The 18,621-nt window shown below is 32.5% G+C and overlaps 3 protein-coding genes across 3 annotated transcripts; 2 read left to right on the top strand and 1 right to left on the bottom strand.

Moving 5' to 3' along the window:
• Positions 1-1,957: 1,957 nt before the first annotated feature.
• LOC108199701 (auxin transporter-like protein 2) lies at positions 1,958-6,477 on the top strand. Its single transcript, XM_017367643.2, has 9 exons — positions 1,958-2,428; positions 2,624-2,840; positions 2,991-3,176; positions 3,287-3,399; positions 3,512-3,695; positions 3,803-3,900; positions 4,904-5,111; positions 5,291-5,548; positions 6,005-6,477. The coding sequence occupies exons 2-9, from the start codon at positions 2,670-2,672 to the stop codon at positions 6,206-6,208; spliced, it is 1,422 nt and encodes a 473-aa protein (XP_017223132.1). The 5' UTR covers positions 1,958-2,428; positions 2,624-2,669; the 3' UTR covers positions 6,209-6,477.
• Positions 6,478-9,469: 2,992 nt separating this feature from the next.
• LOC108198672 (small ribosomal subunit protein bTHXc) lies at positions 9,470-10,274 on the top strand. Its single transcript, XM_017366447.2, has 3 exons — positions 9,470-9,680; positions 9,844-9,908; positions 10,031-10,274. Exons 1-3 carry the CDS (start codon positions 9,521-9,523, stop codon positions 10,163-10,165), a joined length of 360 nt encoding a protein of 119 aa, XP_017221936.1. The 5' UTR covers positions 9,470-9,520; the 3' UTR covers positions 10,166-10,274.
• Positions 10,275-12,307: 2,033 nt separating this feature from the next.
• On the bottom strand, positions 12,308-13,969 carry LOC108197433 (uncharacterized). The gene has a single exon (XM_017365052.2). It carries the CDS (start codon positions 13,693-13,695, stop codon positions 12,475-12,477), a length of 1,221 nt encoding a protein of 406 aa, XP_017220541.1. The 5' UTR covers positions 13,696-13,969; the 3' UTR covers positions 12,308-12,474.
• Between the last annotated feature and the right edge of the window lie 4,652 nt (positions 13,970-18,621).

The raw sequence follows: 18,621 nt of genomic DNA, 5'->3' as shown, positions 1-18,621 counted from the left end.
AAATCCCTTCCGCGATTGGGACAGGTAAGTTCTATTATTTAAATTTTTTTAGTCGACTCTCATTTATTTTGATTCAAAATTCTGCATCGATTTATTAGAAATACCTGTAAAAATTCGAAATAATATCAACATGATCGGCAAGATTGTTAACGCATGAATTGATCTCCGCCACCTAATTCTTTGTGGTTCATATATTTGGAGGTAACTTTTAATAATTTGGTGAATAGAATTAGAGTACTACTTGAGACTTGAGAGGAGCGATCCATGCGTTGTAGGGGAAAGAGCCCATATAATAACGATGTCGTTTTTCCCCGGTATATGACTCTGAGACAGGGAGCTCATAATCATCTTTGTTTCTTACTGCAGTAGTATTCTTTTTTTATTAAATCTAATCTGTAAAATTGAAAAAGAAAACGCATTGCCTGCATTTTGATGATTAAGGCCGTGTTTATAACAGAGATTTGAGATAAAATTAGAAATCGAAGGTGTTTTAGAGTTTTGAATATTTCAAGTGTTTGGTAGTTTATGCATTAAAATAGGGTATGGACTCAGAAAGCTAATTTTTAAAAAGATATTTGAAGAGTTTTCGAGGTTAAAGATTTTGGTATGTGTCATTAAAAGTTAATCAAAAAGTCTATTTCAATCAGGTCAAAATATCTAATTTAATTCGATAACAGCTGATCACTAATTTTCAAATAAAACCTAGATGTCGATTCTTGGTTTTTGAAAATAATAAAATTCCAAAATATTTTATAAGCAAATATTTTTAATTCTTAACTATTATTTCGAGACGAAAAGATACGAGACGTAGAACGGGACAGCACCAAGGTGTGTGCGTTCATCTGATGCGTTACATTTGTTGAGTGTTTGACTTGTGCATTATATGTACAGTAAGATTTACTATACTTGGGGAAAACAAGTAATAATCCACTAAGGGCCTGTTTGGTTTACGGAAGCAGAACTGCTTCTGGCTTCTGCTTCTTTTGACCCGTTTGTGTAAAGAAGTAGAAGCACTTTTAAGAAGCTGAAAATGCTAGCTTCTCTCTCACAGCTTCTGCTTCTTTTCCAAACACTTTATTAACTTATTTATTTCTCACTTCTACTCCACTTCTTTACTATCACTTCTTTTAAGCTAACCCAAACGGCCCCTAAGTGTAATGAAGTTGGATTAGCAAGAAACAAGATAATTATGTCAGCTGAAATCTCTCGATCAAAGACAGGCACCCAACACAAGAATCATCGGATCATAAAGTGGAAGACCTCGCTATTTCTTTGGTATTTTTATTTTTTTTTAAAGAAACTAGAGCTCAAGTACAGTAAATAATTGGATATCTGTATTTATTATCCAATCAAAAAATTCCGCAGAATAAGAGTCAATTAAGGCTAAAATCTTGGTATACATATTCTGTTTTTTTGTTAAAAATCATAAATATCGAGCTCTGGCTAGGAATGTACAGGTGAGGGAAAAGATTAGAGGTTCAAAAAAAGTTTTGTAAGAAAAATAATTTGGGTGTTTTTGATCATTAACGGATTGAAAACGTCTGCACTCAATTTTTTATCAATTTATAACAAGACAAATTCATGTTTTTATTATAACATAATTTTATCATTATTACCAAGCAATTTAATACATCACAATTTCAAATAGTCAAATTGATAATTTAATATTTTCCTCCGCAACGACTGACCGATAATCACTAATCACTTACGAATAACTGCTAACAAATAACTGCTAACCACTAATTCACACGTAAATGAATTTTCAACCTCCACCAACCTCAAAAATTTAATACTATTTACATATTAATTAACAGTAGTACTTGTTAGTAATTACTGATTATTATTTTAATATTTTAATCTCTGACTATCTTGAAATACTAATTTATCCCAATAAAAGGAAAAAAAATATATTAAAATCACCCATAATATACATGGACTTATAAAACACAGTACAACTACTGAACTACATGAACATAAGCTATGATTATATATAGACACATAGTAGCTGTTTGTTTATAAATATGAGTAGTCACACAGAATAGGCAAAAGGGTGTGTCATTTTTGAGCTTATAGAGGAGCTGTTACTACTACTAGCTGCAGCACAACCCACACACATTTCCCACCTAGCATGCTCATGCTTTTCACTCTTGAGCCGCCTTTGTGATTTAAGAACAACTGCAGAGCATTTAAGTTTGGTTTTTTCAACTTTTTCTCAAGATTTTATGCAGCCGTTTCTTCTGAAACTGCCATAATGGTTGCAGAAAGCATTTAAAGCTGCTTACTTGGAGCCAAGAATTCTTGAAAACTCCTCCTTTTTTGCCCACCCTTCAGTTACTTTTCTGTACTTGTTTGAGTATTTTACTAGGGGTTTGCTTGTGGAAACAGTATATAAGATCTGGGCTAAAGAGTAAAAGGCATCTCAAACAAGGTATATTTTTATACTTACATGGTTGTGTGTGTGTGTGTGTGTTTTAGTTTGGTGTGGTTTAGGGTGACTTTGGATCCGGGCTTTGGCCTAAAGTGGTTCTTGGTTAATGGGAAAGTGGAGTTTTTAAGTGGGTGTGTTTGGTTTGGTTTTGTTTTGTCTCCTTGAGTTTTTTTTTTAATGTTGTGTTTTTGACAGATCTTTGTGAGGCTTGGAGAAGTGTAGTGTGTTGATATCAGAGATAATGTTGGGTAATAAGCAAGCAGAGGAAGCTATTGTTGCCAATGAAACAGAAAATGAAGGAAACAGGGAGGAAAGCAAAGAAATTGAAGATACTTCTGGTTTGAACCTCAAAAGTTTCCTGTGGCATGGAGGGTCTGCTTGGGATGCTTGGTTCAGTTGTGCTTCTAATCAAGTATGTGAAAAAATAAAAGTTCAAGTTTTTGTGTATTTTGTTAGTTCTTGGGAAACTGTGATCAACGAGAGATATACTGGGTATGTTTGGTTTTGATTTCTCGAGAAATTATGTATATACTGATCATGTTTTTTTTTATGGTGATTGCAGGTTGCTCAAGTGCTATTGACACTTCCATACTCATTTTCCCAGCTTGGTTTTCTGTCAGGAATATTGTTTCAGATATTCTATGGACTCGTTGGTAGCTGGACAGCTTATCTGATCAGTGTTCTTTACCTTGAGTACAGAAGCAGAAAGGAGAAAGAAAATGTTAATTTCAAGAACCATGTCATTCAGGTACCTAATTAACTCAATCTGAAAAAGCCCCCAATTTGTTTTATATTAAAAAGGTTTTAAATTTACAAATCAGAAATCCAGATATTAAATATATTTAATTATTATGTCAGTGGTTTGAAGTTCTTGATGGATTGTTGGGACCATACTGGAAGGCAGCTGGTTTAGCTTTCAACTGTACTTTCTTGCTCTTTGGATCTGTTATACAACTCATAGCTTGTGCAAGGTAAAACAAAATTCATCACTCAAATCTTGAATTTAGACTCATACATCATTATCTAATTAGCAGTTATATATTTTCTGAAAAAATTGTTTTTGTTGTTTCGACTCGAAAACAGTAATATATACTACATAAATGACCATTTGGACAAGAGAACTTGGACTTATATATTTGGAGCTTGCTGTGCAACCACTGTGTTCATACCCTCTTTTCACAACTACCGAATTTGGTCATTTCTTGGCCTTGGCATGACAACTTACACTGCCTGGTACTTGACTATAGCAGCTCTTGCTCATGGCCAGGTAATTTACTTGCAGTAAAACTGTAAAATATTCTCGATAATCTTTGAATGAAAACTGTAAAATATTCTCAAGATTTCGAATGATGTGGGTTTTGAATTATTGTGTAGGTTGATCATGTGAAGCACTCAGCTCCCCAGAAGCTTGAGTTATATTTCACTGGTGCCACCAATATACTATACACCTTTGGTGGTCATGCTGTTACTGTGTAAGACTTTAATTTTACTGTCGAAGAATTTCGTATTTTTGTTTATTTTTAGTGCTATTTGTTTCTACATGGCTTCTGCAAGCAGCTTTTTGCCGGCCACATTGAGTTTCTTACCAGAAAACAGAATCATGGAAACTACTTTTCCTCTGTTTATTTGCTAGGAGTAGAGATGCACAAAAGATCTGTTCGGGCCAGATCCAGACCGGGCCAAAAAAATCCGGATTTTTTTCAAACCAGATCGGGCCGGGCTTTTTTAAAAATCGGGCCGGGCCGGGCCGGGCTTTTCCAAAAATACTAGGCCCGGTTTAGTTATAAAAAGCCCGGATTTTTCAAAAATCCGGATTTTATCCGGGTTTTTTTGAAAATATTAGGCCTGTTTTAGGCCCTCGGGCCGGGCTGGGCCGGGCCAGACCGGGTTTTTTCGGATCGGATTTTTCAGATTTTTTCCAGATCGGATTTCAGATTTCGGATTTTTTGAACATCTCTAGCTAGGAGAATAAAATCACTCCCCATTTGTTTATCTAAACATTATTATAGTTACATGGGCCTCTATTTTTACAGTGGTACATATTCTGTTACATATTCATCATTATCTTGATCTATTTCCTGTTTTATTTATTTTCATTTTTACTTGATGATTATATGATGTATGGCATGTACATCCAAGTTGTGTTTTGGATTTGGACATTATTTCACATCTTACTTTGTTGTGTAGCATCCCATGCCCATACTTTTGAGATGTGGCCTCTCATTATACTTTATTTACACAGGAAATTTGACATATCTAATTCTGTTCACTCCGTATTGTAGATAATTAGTTATATAACGGTGCTTAAGCATGTTGCAATTAAGATGTTCTTTCAATTTGGGGGACAGACTGATAAGTGATGAATTAGAGAACTTCTGCGTATCTAGTTCAATTTTGTTTTTTAATTTATTTAACACAATGGTTAGTAACTAGATTTCGTGTTCTAATCCTATAAGGTAAATTGTAAATTTTCAGTGAAATTATGCATGCGATGTGGAAGCCACAAAAATTCAAGTACATCTACCTGATAGCCACCCTCTATGTTTTCACTTTGACTCTTCCATCGGCTTCCGCTGTTTACTGGGCCTTTGGGGATCAGCTCTTGGATCACTCCAATGCCTTCTCCCTCCTTCCCAAGACCCGTTGGCGCGATACTGCTGTTATCCTCATGCTCATTCATCAGGTTAATTGCATAAGCTCTTTTTTTGTTAAATTTAACTTGTAATAGTCACTTTCAGTACTGTTGAAAATCACTTGTCATGCTAATTTCTAAATTTGCCTAAAAGCTTTTGTTGTGGTCCAGAAATAAGAACTTTTCCCCAACCTAGTAAAGACTGATGTAGTATGGTTTCTGAATTGCAGTTCATAACATTTGGATTCGCATGTACGCCACTGTATTTCGTGTGGGAGAAGGTTATAGGAATGCATGACACAAAGAGCATTTTCTTAAGGGCACTAGCAAGATTGCCAGTGGTGATACCGATATGGTTCTTGGCCATTGTCTTTCCATTTTTCGGTCCAATTAATTCTGCAGTTGGGGCTCTCTTGGTTAGCTTCACCGTCTACATTATCCCATCTGTAGCTCATATGCTCACATACAGGAAAGCCTCTGCAAGACAGGTAAATCATAATTTACTCTTATTTTTATATGAGCATACGTTTTGTAATTATCTCGATTTCGAAGGGTCATGTATGTCTTCAATAATACGAGATGACCATATTAGACTTGTAACAAGTAGTGCCTGAATTATTGACAACAAAGTGTACAATTGCAATAAAGGAATGGATTTGGTAATACATGAAATTGATAGGAATATAGGTAGGAAGTCTTTTTCATTTAGTTAGAACCTTGTATAATGTCTGCAATTAGCTGGCTTGGTGTTGACCCCTGTATAATTATTAATGTGGCCTTTTTTCATTTTTCCGAATGTGGACCGAGTTTACTCAGTAACCAACTCGGTGCATTGCCAATATCTTAGGCACGCAATAGTATCATATTTTGCCAAATAATGCACTTTGAATGTGCACTTTGCAATAGTATCATATTTCACTAAATTATGCACTGTCATGCTGCAGAATGCCGCGGAGAAGCCTCCCAAGTTCTTACCAAGCTGGACGGGAATGTATGTGATCAACATCTTCATCGTCGGATGGGTTCTGGTGCTCGGATTCGGGTTCGGCGGATGGGCAAGCATGACAAACTTTGTGAAGCAGGTGGACTCATTTGGTCTATTTGCCAAGTGCTACCAATGCAAGCCTCCAGCTCCTCATCATCACTGAGTTGACTCGTAAACCGAACCGAGTCTTACCGAGTGTGACCAAAGTCTCTCAATATTTTGTATTATATACATAGGGTGGTGTCAAATAGTTCACCTACATGTGATGTGTGTTGGATTTCTTCATCTTTCTTTATTATTATATAAATATTTTTGGTTCTTTCCCCCATCCCCCTTGTTAGATAGTAAAGAATAGTGTGGTTGAATTGTAATGATTTCTTTGCCATCAATGCTTAGGCCAAGTTATTATATCAAAATATCAACTTTTATATACATCCTTTTCCCAGTTTTGAAATGTTTTGCATTGCTTCATCATACTATTATTTGTGTGTCTATTGATATGGGGTGTTTGGCGCTGAGTGCCACGGTTTGGAAGGAAATTGGCCCCCGACACCAGTGTTGTAGAAGATTGGAACATGATCTTACCCTATCATTTTTCAGTTCAAAACGTTAGATCGTGTAGTGTTTATCCTCTTCTTTTAGTATGTAGGGACTACATGCTAGACGAATTAGAGGTAGAAATCCTAAGTGTTAATTTATGTGACGTTCTGGTCCTAAAACATTAAAATCGTTTAGAGGTAGAAATCCTAAACGCTAATTTATGCAGCGTTTTACTCCTAAAACACTAAAATTATTTAGTGTTTTGTAGTGATTTTCAACTCTAAACACAACACGATTTAGTGTTTTCTTCCTAAATTAGAATGCTAGATTATCAAATGTTGCTAAATGATATTTAAAGCCATTTTTTTAAACTCTGTTTTTTTTTTTTTGACAGCTTTTTTTAAACTCTGTTTAGTTATAAAATTTATGAAAATCTGGACTTTTTCTCATTAATATGTTGTTAAATATTAAATACAAATTGAGTATGTTTTCGAAATATAAAGAAATTCTTAGTCTTCGTTCTGTTTAACTTCTCTTATTTAAAGAAAATTACAATAATAAATTAAAAAGTATCTTGATTATAAATGATAAGTGATTATCGGAAATCAAACTCTATTTTCTTTTGAAATATGAGAGTAGCGTTATATGGAAAACAAGTTTTAGTGTGAGAACACAGGGGAATACTATTATTTCACTTCAAAACAATACAACATCCAAAAAGAATAACTGTAAAACAACTAACAGTTTTTATGCACATTTTATAAAGTGCTAAACAACTATTCACATTGTTCTCGCAACCAAAATATTCTCAATTGAATCACGATTTCAACTGTTATTATGATATCCGACTAAACTTTTACCGAATCTCCTATTATAAATTAAACTCTTTATAATCTTCGTGTATTTAACTTTCACTTATTCCGAATATGTTATTATAATCTTGACTCTCTTATTCTATTCGACTTTAGCTTGTTTTGAGTGTGGTAACATCGGTTAATCATAAATAAAGCCGGCGAGATTTCGTAAAAACAATAAAATCTTTTCTTTACATAGTGAGAGTGGAAAGTGGGCCGTGGACCCGACCCGTTCACATGGATATACAACATTTGTCTGCCTCTAAGTCACGTGCCGGTCTTTGCTTCTCCTATATTCTCTCCATGAAATCACATGGTGAGATTTATGAATCGACATGCATGAACTTCACTCAATCTTCTTTCCGATTTCATAATTAATCGGGTTAATTATCAAGTTGGTCATTGAAGTGGACTTAATGTATCAAGTTGGTCACTGAACTCAAAACGGTATCAAGCTGGTCACTGAAGTGGCTATAAATATCAAACAAGCACCTTGAAATATAAGTTCAAGTAATAAAAATATTATTTATAAAGTTTTACACATTATTTTTGAATGTTATCAAAAACAAGTAAAAGATTATGATTTCTAATATTTATGATAATATATTTAGATTTTACCAAGTTTATTTATTATTTATTTTTAATTAAAACAAAAAATAACTATATAATAAAATATAAATAATAAAGAAACTTGATAAAATATAAATATATTATTTTAGATACTAGAAGTCATAACCTTATAATTGGTTGTGGTAATATTTAAAAATAATGTGTAAAAATTTATAAATAATATTTTTATTGCTTGAACTCATATTTTAATGTACTTGTTTGATATTTATAGCCACTTCAGTGACCAGATACCGTTTTGAGTTCAGTGACCAACTTGATACATTAAGCACACTTCAATGACCAACTTGATAATTAACCCATAATTAATCTTCCATTAAATTGTGTATATTCGGGTCTTTAATTTGACCCTTTTTTCTGTAGTCTCCGCATGATCCACGAGGATGGTCAAATTATTACTCCCTCCGTCCCTATTTATCTGTCCACTTTGGAAAAAGAAACACATACCAAGGAATAATTGATTGTGTAAACTTTTTCATTAAATACCTCTAATTAATATCTTGAAAATGGTGGAATACTCCTACTTTATGTCTTGAAAACATAAATTCAACCAAATTTTAAATAAGTCAAGCCTTGAAAATTGAAATTATGAAGATATATTTGAAAAACTATCATTAAATTAGTTTTGAAAGTATAAATGGACAGATAAATAGGGACAAATTTTAACTTCCAAAGTGGACAGATAAATAGGGACGGAGGGAGTAATATTTATCTGTCAAAAGTACCGTACCAACTTGTTACTAAATTTTTATAATCGTCGACTAGTTTCTTGTGTTCATATACGTTAGTTGTAAAAATATTCTTCTGATTTTCGAAATCGAGCTGTTTGGTACAAGGTATCATGTAAAGAATCTGAGTTAATTTGATGCATTATTAAAATTCCGTTACCAAAACAAGACGGATTTTACATATTAATATGATCCTATAAAACGGATAAAATCTTAATTTAATGAGGACAATGAAGATATTTTAGTGACAAATCACAAAAGTTTATGTTTACTGGCGGATTCGAATTTTGTTTTTATTACAATCAGTATATAATCGTTTTATGAAATATTGATTTTGATGACTAATAGATTGTAATTGACCGAATTGACTAGTAAAAATATTTACAAGAAAATTGTCCACCTCTGCATGAAAAATAATACCACAATATTTATTTGCGAGCATTTGGACTATAGCAACTTAAATGGGCATCAAACCATTTACTTACTATGGACTATAGCAACTTAAATGGGCATCAAACTATGGGGTATGATGGGCTTTAAATTAACTATCTTGATTTGAATATTCAACTAATTATGGGTATAATGAAGGAACACTACTTGGCCCAAATATGTTTAATGATAATCCAATAAATAGCAACAAGCCCAAATGGCCCAGCAAACACCTTATCTTCTTTATTTATGTGTCACCAATGAAAAAACTCGCGAAAGAATAGCAGGATAGAAACAATGGCATCACTCTTACTTGGAGCACCTCCCATGGCTTCTCATTTGAAACCCACTTGCTCGTCTCACATTTCATCCGCACATTCACAAACTCTAGGTCAATCCTTCACTTGCACCACTTCTCTCTCAGTTTCCTCAGTCACTCCTCCCTCCTTCCCCTCTAGTAAGTCTCTTTCTCTCTCTCTCTCTCTCTCCCCCTCTCTCTCTCCCCCTCTCTCCCTCTCCCCCTTTCTCTCTCCCCCCCTCTCTCCCTCTCCCCCCCTCTCTCTCTCCCGCTCTCCTAATTGGGTTAATTAATTGGTGGGTTATGTTTTCTTGACTTTCAGTTTACTGTGGGAGAGGAGACAAGAAGACTGCAAAAGGGAAGCGCTTTAATCACTCATTTGGAAATGTAAGATATGGGTTGTTTGTAAAATGTGAAAAAGTTTATACCTTTTGTTGATTTCTTCAAGTATTTAATGGTTTTAAATTTTGTGTATTGATGATGTTATGGTGTTTTTGTATGTATTTCAGGCAAGGCCTAGAAACAAGAATAAGGGAAGAGGTCCACAAAGGGTGCCGGTTCCGCCTGCTCCACCAAGGAAGGATAAATTTGATGATGGCGAAGTTGTGAAGATCGAAATCGATGAGTCTTTGTTCTCCAACTGAAATTAATCATAATTGATTTTGTTTTTAGTTTCAGCTTATGTATTATCTGAATCTTGTTGTATGTATGAATTATTTGTGAGCAATTTGAAAATTGTGTATTGTTATCTTACATTGTTTAGCACTTATTATTATAAATGTAATGTAATGTGCCTAATTATGTCACGAAATACGTAGACATTCTTTACCCATTGAAATACACTTGGGAGCTTAGTACTCTCTCCGTTTCAAATTAGATGTCCATTTTAAAAAAATCACACAGTTTAATAAAAGTGGTTGTTCACAAATTAATTGCATTAAATGATGAAAATATGTGGAGTGAGATTGATCTAGGAAATATAAATAAGAGATATGTGGAGTAGAATTGACTTTGGAAATATGATTTTGCGTTGAAAGTTGAAGTGGACAAGTAATTTGAAACAAAAAATTTTCTTGAAAGTGGACATGTAAATTGAAACGGAGGGAGTATGATTTAACCCTTAAAGAAGTGATCTAGAGCCATTCTGATACTCTTGTTATAATGAGCCGTTTATTCTTACAAGACGAGAGCCCTATTCTGACAGATAAGTAATGAAGGTGTACTTGGAACATCTTTGGTATCATAAGAGATATCGGAAAGAGAGAAGAACAACTGACATTACTATGATACATTGTATGCATGTAGCCATGTAGCTATATATTATGATGAACAAATGCTTTACATAGCTTCTTTTTAATTATTTTACAACTTTCATTGGGTAAATTTTTTGGTGTTTTTATTAACAATAGACAAGTCCACAACTGCTGCCTCTCTCTGTTGGGGATGTCTCAATCAACATTCGTTGCAAGTATTTGTTAGTTATTTTCTGGTGTAATCTATGCTTGTTATGTAGTATGAATATGAAATACTTAGCGATTGCAGTTTCTGTAGAGTTTTCATATTTTAGTCATTTGGTCCTCGATTATTGGAAGCTATTATGTTTCAGACTTTCAGTCGTTGATATCAGATATACTGAAATAGGTACTTATATCTTATCACAAGGCTACAAAGCCAATGTAATATTGGCCAGTGTATCTTAGTTAATTGTCCATCTAACAATCTGCAAGCTCAAGTGATATAACGGGTCTTCAAAAGATGTTTGAAATGGTCGTTTAAACATTTTAGTGGCAGCTTAGCTACTCTAGATGATCTTATATTATTCCATTTTCCCTAAGTTGGTCACTTAAAGATATATTTGATCCGCATTAAAGTGGTGTCTGCTCTTGTTGTCGACTTTAAAATTATGTTTCTGCTAATTCTGCTGTTTTGAGTTCCTTCTACCTTGCCCTTTTCTTTAACGTGCCTTATATATATTGAATTTGGTGCCTAATTGCTCTTTTAACTCCGTAAATAGTCTTTTCCCCCCCTTAAATGAACAGAATGCAATTCTTTTCTTATTTTGAAAGTTTGTCGGTAAATTAAATTCCTTCTCTGCAATCGAATCGATCCTTTCCTTTTCCCTACTTCATATGTTTGTATTGTGAACGTCCGCACTCTGCAACTTACAATGAGCCTATCATTACAAAATATATTTCACAGCATAAGTTTCGATGGTCTCTTAGTTTCTTGTGCAGGGTTAGATGAATGTTAGAAGTAAAAATAAACAGGTTTTAATGTTTTCCTATCTAGTCTTTCTAACTTCTACTTTATGGAACTTGTCTTAGTAGTTATAAAGTTTGATAAAATTGCAGTTGAAGATGCATAAAACATTAGAGGTAGATGCATAAAACATTAGAGGTAGATGAAAGGAAGGTGAAATGAAAGATTTATGAATGAAAGTTTTTCTAGAAATTGTATATGTAATTTGTATACACAGTGTGGGCCGTATGAATTGAGAAGAATGATTGCCCATTTGCAAAAGGTTTAAAAGCCATATAGTAGTGCAATGCAAGTTGTACCTTAACAGCCCTAGGCACTTGGAAATTTCTGAGATAATCTTATGGCTTCTATTTGAAGAAAACATTTGCATTATGAAATCGTAGAGTACGAAGTTTTCTCTAATTATGACCATTTCTGCTGCCTTGTCTGGAATTTCAGTACCTGCATGCTGACTCATAGTACTATAAGCTTGATCCATTTTTCAGTAGTAGGATCCGAAACCTGTAATGATTAAATAGTATACAAAATTGAAAACAGAAAAAAGACAATTTTCTATATATTTTACAGAGGGAAATAAATTATACAAAAGAAAAATCGATGTTTGCATGCTTTAGTTCTATGTATTCACAGTTTTCGTATGCTTCTTGTTGTATATATATGTAGCTAAGGAAGCTTTAACATCTGAAAATGTTGCCTAAGAAGTATATTCATGCTTGCATATAGTACAATGCTCTGAGATTAATTTCTGCACTATGCTTCCTTGTTCAATTGTAAGTCTGCTGCTTTGTTTGTTCCACAGGTGCATTCCATAGGTCATGTCTGTGAGCTGTTGTAGCTTGTGTTCGATCCATCTTCGACGAACCTGTTCAGGCCCCATGAAGAATCCATCAACACGACTCCAGTAAACAGGATAAAATGCCATAGGAGGCAAAATAGTAAAATTGTAGTCTTGAGCTGATGTCAAATTGGAAACTACTCTTGAGACTAGGTATGGTCCATTATGCCCCCATATGTTTCCATTAAAACTTAATGCAAATTCCTCTATGAACTTGTACAGAAGTGGATGATTCTTGTCAAAGATTAGAACTGCATTGTTTAGCCTTGTCCAGTTCCCTGATTTGTTCATACTTTGTGCCCCAATCGAGTTCCTCAACCCCGAAAAATCTTTTAAAACTATGAAATCCGTGTCCAAGTAAACTCCACCATACTTGTAGAGAACTGCTAGTCTGATCAAGTTAGATAGGTTTTGAGCCAACGAAATTTCACCAGGATCCTTGACACCACTCTTCATATCATCAAACCACGACTCTGCTGGCGTATCCTTGAACAACTGAGGCAAGTCCGGAGTCACTGCAAGAACCTTAAATCCTCTATCAACTAAAGGGCTTAGAATCCTCAACCCTTGAGACGAATCCAGTGTTCTTGATATGATAACCAAGCATCCATTGGGATGAGCTTTAAAAAGACTGTCCATGGTCAGAAACTCTCTATCTCCAAACAAACTTATCGGGGCAATCCATGTCATAAAAAACTGTATTCTGCATTGATCACCTCCAAGAAACTCCTCAACTCTCTCTTCAAACTTCATCGACACAGGGGTAGACTTCATAAACTCAAACCGAGGCAAATTTCTCTTGAACCACACCATTCTTTCCCATAACGTCACATTGATCGGAGGCACTATATTGCCATAATCTTCCATATGACTTTCCTCTTCATCAATCACTCTCTTCTCATAGGGTCTATACCGAACCTCAATATCAAACTCTACTGAATGTCGTGTATCACGACTCTGCAGCTCGGGTTGAAGATAAACCTTAGAAGCTATGTTAACCGTAAAAATAAGAAGTAAACAGGTTGCGACAAAAGTAAGATTAAGGAAGATATCCAGCTTAGGCCTGCGAGATTCAAACATTTTTCAAGAACTTCTGATTTCAAGTGAATGGATGATCAAGTGATTAATATGCAACATGGGAAACATAGAGGGCGGAGGTCACTATACATATAGACTTTTACATAAGAATTACATAAGTAACTTTTTATGATTAGGATTTGTAAAGCTTTGTTAACTCAGTAATCCTCATTGCACTCTGCATTGCCGCCATAAGTTGCAATAAAATCCAAAAAGTACTGATCGTATTGCTGATTTTATCTTGATAATTTTATAGTTGATGGCACAGGGAAGGAGAGTTCTCTTAGAATACAAATTCTACTCGTCTTGTTCTGTTGTGTTCCATCTCGCTATTTTGATTCTCAACTGATTTTTGATATGCAAGATAATTTATCATAATGTGTCTATTAAATTATGTTATATTTATTGGATTTGATTTTCCAGTTATTTAAAAGATATACAAAATTACACTATTTAAGGCAAATGTGGTGAAGATTATTAAATTTTGACCAGAAAGTACAAACTTTTTTCTTTTTCTTTTTTTTTACTTTTAATGGAGAGCAACTATAAATTTATCTGATCTTAATATCAAATTTTACTTAATATCAAATTTACCCATAAAATTTACTTATTTATCTATCTATTGTATAGCAACATTGAGCATATTAAAACAATAAAATTTACTTATTTATCTTTAGTGAATTAGCAAATTTATATGTTTATCCTTCGCATCTTTACGAAGTTTTATTATAATGTAATTTCGTTTCCCGTATCTAATCAAACTCCGTCTAATATAACATTGATGAATACGTGAGTACATAGACTTTATCAAAATCCATTATTTGCCCGGATTTTATTTGAGTTTATTTACTATTCATACTTAAAACAAAATAATTATTTGCAATCTATCACTAAAATAAAAATATTATAGAAGACATGTTGATTAAAAAAATTTTGCGACCTAATTGGTGGTTGTTGTGTACCAAGAATATTAGGGTTAGGTGAAGTTTTGCCTTGATTTAAGCAAGCTAATATATCGAAAAATCTTTGATCATTTAATTGATGGTGAACGATGAAAATTTCTACATATCTTGCCACTTCAGATTGCACCATCAAGACGAATTTTGACAAAATGTTTACTTGAAATGATGATAACCATGGTTTGAAAACAGGCTTGGATATAAATAGATCCCCCGATGATAGAAGGTATCGGGAAATCTTGAATCAAAGTCCGTTTGTTACGCACCTCATTTTTATAATGGGAAATCTACAAAACTACCTACCTTTTCTTTTATTGTTTTCAAAAATACTACATTCCAGAATTTTTTTTAAAAATACCTTTTCATAAAAAAAAAATTTCGAAAATACTGTTTGCAACTTTTGCAACCTCATTTGCAACTACAGGCGGCGTCAGCCGTGTTGCAACCTGATTTCAAGTTCCAGTTTTCAAATGTCATTTTCGACCTCATTTTCGGAATCGTATATATATATATATATATATATATATATATATTATATATATATATATATATATATATATATATATACGATTCCGAAAATGAGGTCGAAAATGACATTTGAAAACTGGAACTTGAAATCAGGATTTGTAATTGCATATATGGTTGCATTCAGTTGATTCTATTATAATCTAATGGCCCCGTCAGGGGCACACCATACATCTGTTGTTACTTACAGTTCTCAGTTGCATTTAGTTGCAACTGAGGTTGCAAAAATTGCAACTGCAGTTGCAACCTCATTTGCAACTTTTGCAACCTCTTTACAACTATATATAGTTTTCAGTTGCATTTAGTTGCAACTGAGGTTGCAAATGAAGTTGCAACTGAGGTTGCAAATGAAGTTGCAACTGCAGTTGCAAAAGTTGCAACTGCAGTTGCAACTTCATTTGCAACCTCATTTGCAACTTTTGCAACCTCATTTGCAACTTACAGTTTTCAGTTGAACTAGTTGCAATTGCAGTTGCAACAGTTGCAACTTTCTATTTTTATTTGCAACTTTTGCAACCTCATTTGCAACTTTTGCAAACTCATTTGCAACTTTTGCAACCTCATTTGCAACTTTTACGGCTGCGCCGCCCAAGGTTGCAAAAGTTGCAAATCGTATTTTTGAAAAATTTTTTTTATGAAAAGGTATTTTTAAAAACAATGAAAAAGATGATAGTATTTTTAAAAAAATAATTTTACAGATGGGTATTTTTAAAAAGATCCCTTTTATAATCCTCTTCATGTTATTATAATTGTCGTCTTTTTGATTTTTTGGAACATTTTTTTCATCGTTTACTGCAATTTATATTTTAAATAAATCAAAAATATGTATGTGTGTATACCGAATGATTTTTATAATGAAATATTCTATGAATTATGATTGTATACAATACACATACATCATATGTGTATTCTACGAAGGAAACCTCATACAAAAGTATGTGATAGTTTTTTTTTTTATCATAAAAAAGACTTTCAAGTAATATATATATCCAACAAACTTTAATACAAACTGTTTGATTTTTTTACCAGAATTATATTTTTGTATTGAGTTATGCAAAATATTTTTACCATAATGAAGTTTATCCATAATATATATATATATATAGGTACACTTCACAAAAATTTAAAATTTAAAATTCAAATTGAACATGATTTAGTGCGATTTATTGGAAAAATAAAATTTAACCAATATTTAAATGGTTTCAACATATAATATTACATATAATATGCATATCAAATAATATTACATCTTAAATCAGTTTAATTTTTTCATCATTTACTGAAAGTTTAATAAAATGAAAATATTTCAAGATTCAACAAATTTGGTTATACAAATTCGGAAAGAACTAAACAAATAGCTAACGATTTGTATAATTAGTTCTACACAATGTTAACAAATCAACAATAACTTACTAAATTACAACTCAAAATATTACTCACGCATAATATAAATTATGGATGAGAAAAGGATAATAATCATAAACTAAAATACTTATACTATCAAATATTGTTTCAAGATTTTATGTTTCTTATAAATCGAGAAGGGTGCATAATAATTTAGTGGTGATCTGTATGTATCAACAACTTTCTAATAAATAAAAAAAATATATCATATATATAACAGAAATTGATTCAAGAATTAGAGATGTCAGTGGTTATCATGAATGTATGATTTATAATATCGGTTTGGCTAGTGTGTGCCCATGAGCACATGCTAAGCGCGGAAATTTTTGTATTTGAGAGATTTTGATTGGTGTGGTTGGTGTATTTGCAGGGGGTCCACCATTATCATGAGATAGGAACCAATCAAAATGATTCAAGCACAAAATTTTCCGCGCTTAGCATATGCCCATGGGCACACCATAGAAAAACCGTATTTGAAATTATTTTAATATTATACATATAAATAATATAATTCTAATCATTTTTAAAATTTTAAATTTTCCCCACAAATTTTGTAAATTTTAATATTCTACCTGATTTTTGACTGATTAATCCAATTTTGACCAATTAATCATCGATTTAATCGAATTTTACCAAATCGTATTAAAAATTCGTCTGTTATCAATTATTCAGTTAATCGGCCGATTTTTGGAATATTTAATTATTGTGATTTAATAAAATTATATATATGATTTAATAAAATCATATATATGATTTTTTAACTATACGACAAAGACTCTGATTCGACAAGAATCTTATTTGTTTTTATCAAATTTTCAATAATTTTAGGTGAATGATAATTTAATTATATTTTTTATATTTACATTTTAATAAATATCTTCATAGTAAGGATATATGTACATTTAAACATCAAGATGATAAGACTTAAAATACAAGTAAATATAAATTAAAATTATATCTAGGGAAATTCTTGATGGTACTCTCGAAGTGGTTTTTTTAATGGTACCATTGCATTTTTGATTTCTACCGATGGTAAGCTCGTATTTTTAATTTACTCTCTATGATACACTGGTGTACTTTTTATTTACTCTCTATTGATTACAAACTTAAAACAAATTGTATATTTGAAATCCTTGCGAAAAATTACATAAAATAGACCCTTAAATCATGTTAAACAGAGTCAAAATGATGGTATTCTTTCTGAGCAATTTAATGTTCAATCGTAGATGAAGGTATACTCTTTTGTCATAGTCAAAACTCTAAGCTGACGATTGTTGCGCGGCTGCTGACATAACGAGATCTTATATTTCCAATTGTGTTTAGACATCATGTAATATATACTGTAGTTGATGATAAAAAAAGCAGTTTGGCCGGGATGACAAGGGCTAATGACCAGAAGCCTGAAACAGTGATTAGCCGATAACTATCTTTTTTTATTCTATATATCTAAGTATCTGACACATAGTTGTAGCAGTAAAATCGAATCTTGATCAATTTAATCCAAAATGACTAAACTATCCTTTACTCAAAATACATTCAGTTTGTTCGACTCGATCATTGGTGTAGATGCCGTATAACTTTCTATTATTAGATTAACACCTTTGTTTCAAATAAAAAAAAATTCATTCACAAAATTTGAACGTACGTCTATAAAAAAAAAGAAAAGATGGGGAAAATAAAATTAATAAAAAAAAAGAAAAGATGGGAAAAATATATATATAATCATTTTTAAAATTTTAAATTTTCCCTAAAATTTTTGTAAATTTTAATATTCTACCTGATTTCCGACCATTTAGTCATCGATTTAATTGAATTTTGATATATTTTTTGTATTTATATTTTTAATAAATATCATAAAAGTGAGGATATGTGTATATACAGACATCAACATATTATGATTTAAAATACAAATAAATATAAAAAAGATAAATAACAAGATATAACATATATTGAAGAAAGTGATTTAAAGCAACCCGCGCGGGCTAAGAAGCTAGTTCATCATAACTCATAAAGATCCATTTAAAAAATCTGCTACTCCTCT

The sequence above is a fragment of the Daucus carota genome, chromosome 8 (assembly GCF_001625215.2).
Source record: "Daucus carota subsp. sativus chromosome 8, DH1 v3.0, whole genome shotgun sequence".
Lineage (NCBI taxonomy): Eukaryota > Viridiplantae > Streptophyta > Magnoliopsida > Apiales > Apiaceae > Daucus > Daucus carota.
Note: the sequence above shows the minus strand (reverse complement) of the source record. Positions and strands in the feature narration are given on the sequence as shown.

Coding starts and splice junctions, on each gene's coding strand:
- LOC108199701 (XM_017367643.2), top strand. CDS start 2,670: ATGTTGGGTAATAAGCAAGCAGAGGAAGCTATTGTTGCCAATGAAACA. Junction 3,696..3,802: donor CAGCTCTTGCTCATGGCCAG/GTAATTTACTTG, acceptor ATTATTGTGTAG/GTTGATCATGTGAAGCACTC. Junction 5,112..5,290: donor TCCTCATGCTCATTCATCAG/GTTAATTGCATA, acceptor TCTGAATTGCAG/TTCATAACATTTGGATTCGC.
- LOC108198672 (XM_017366447.2), top strand. CDS start 9,521: ATGGCATCACTCTTACTTGGAGCACCTCCCATGGCTTCTCATTTGAAA. Junction 9,681..9,843: donor TCCTCCCTCCTTCCCCTCTA/GTAAGTCTCTTT, acceptor CTTGACTTTCAG/TTTACTGTGGGAGAGGAGAC. Junction 9,909..10,030: donor TTAATCACTCATTTGGAAAT/GTAAGATATGGG, acceptor TATGTATTTCAG/GCAAGGCCTAGAAACAAGAA.
- LOC108197433 (XM_017365052.2), bottom strand. CDS start 13,695: ATGTTTGAATCTCGCAGGCCTAAGCTGGATATCTTCCTTAATCTTACT.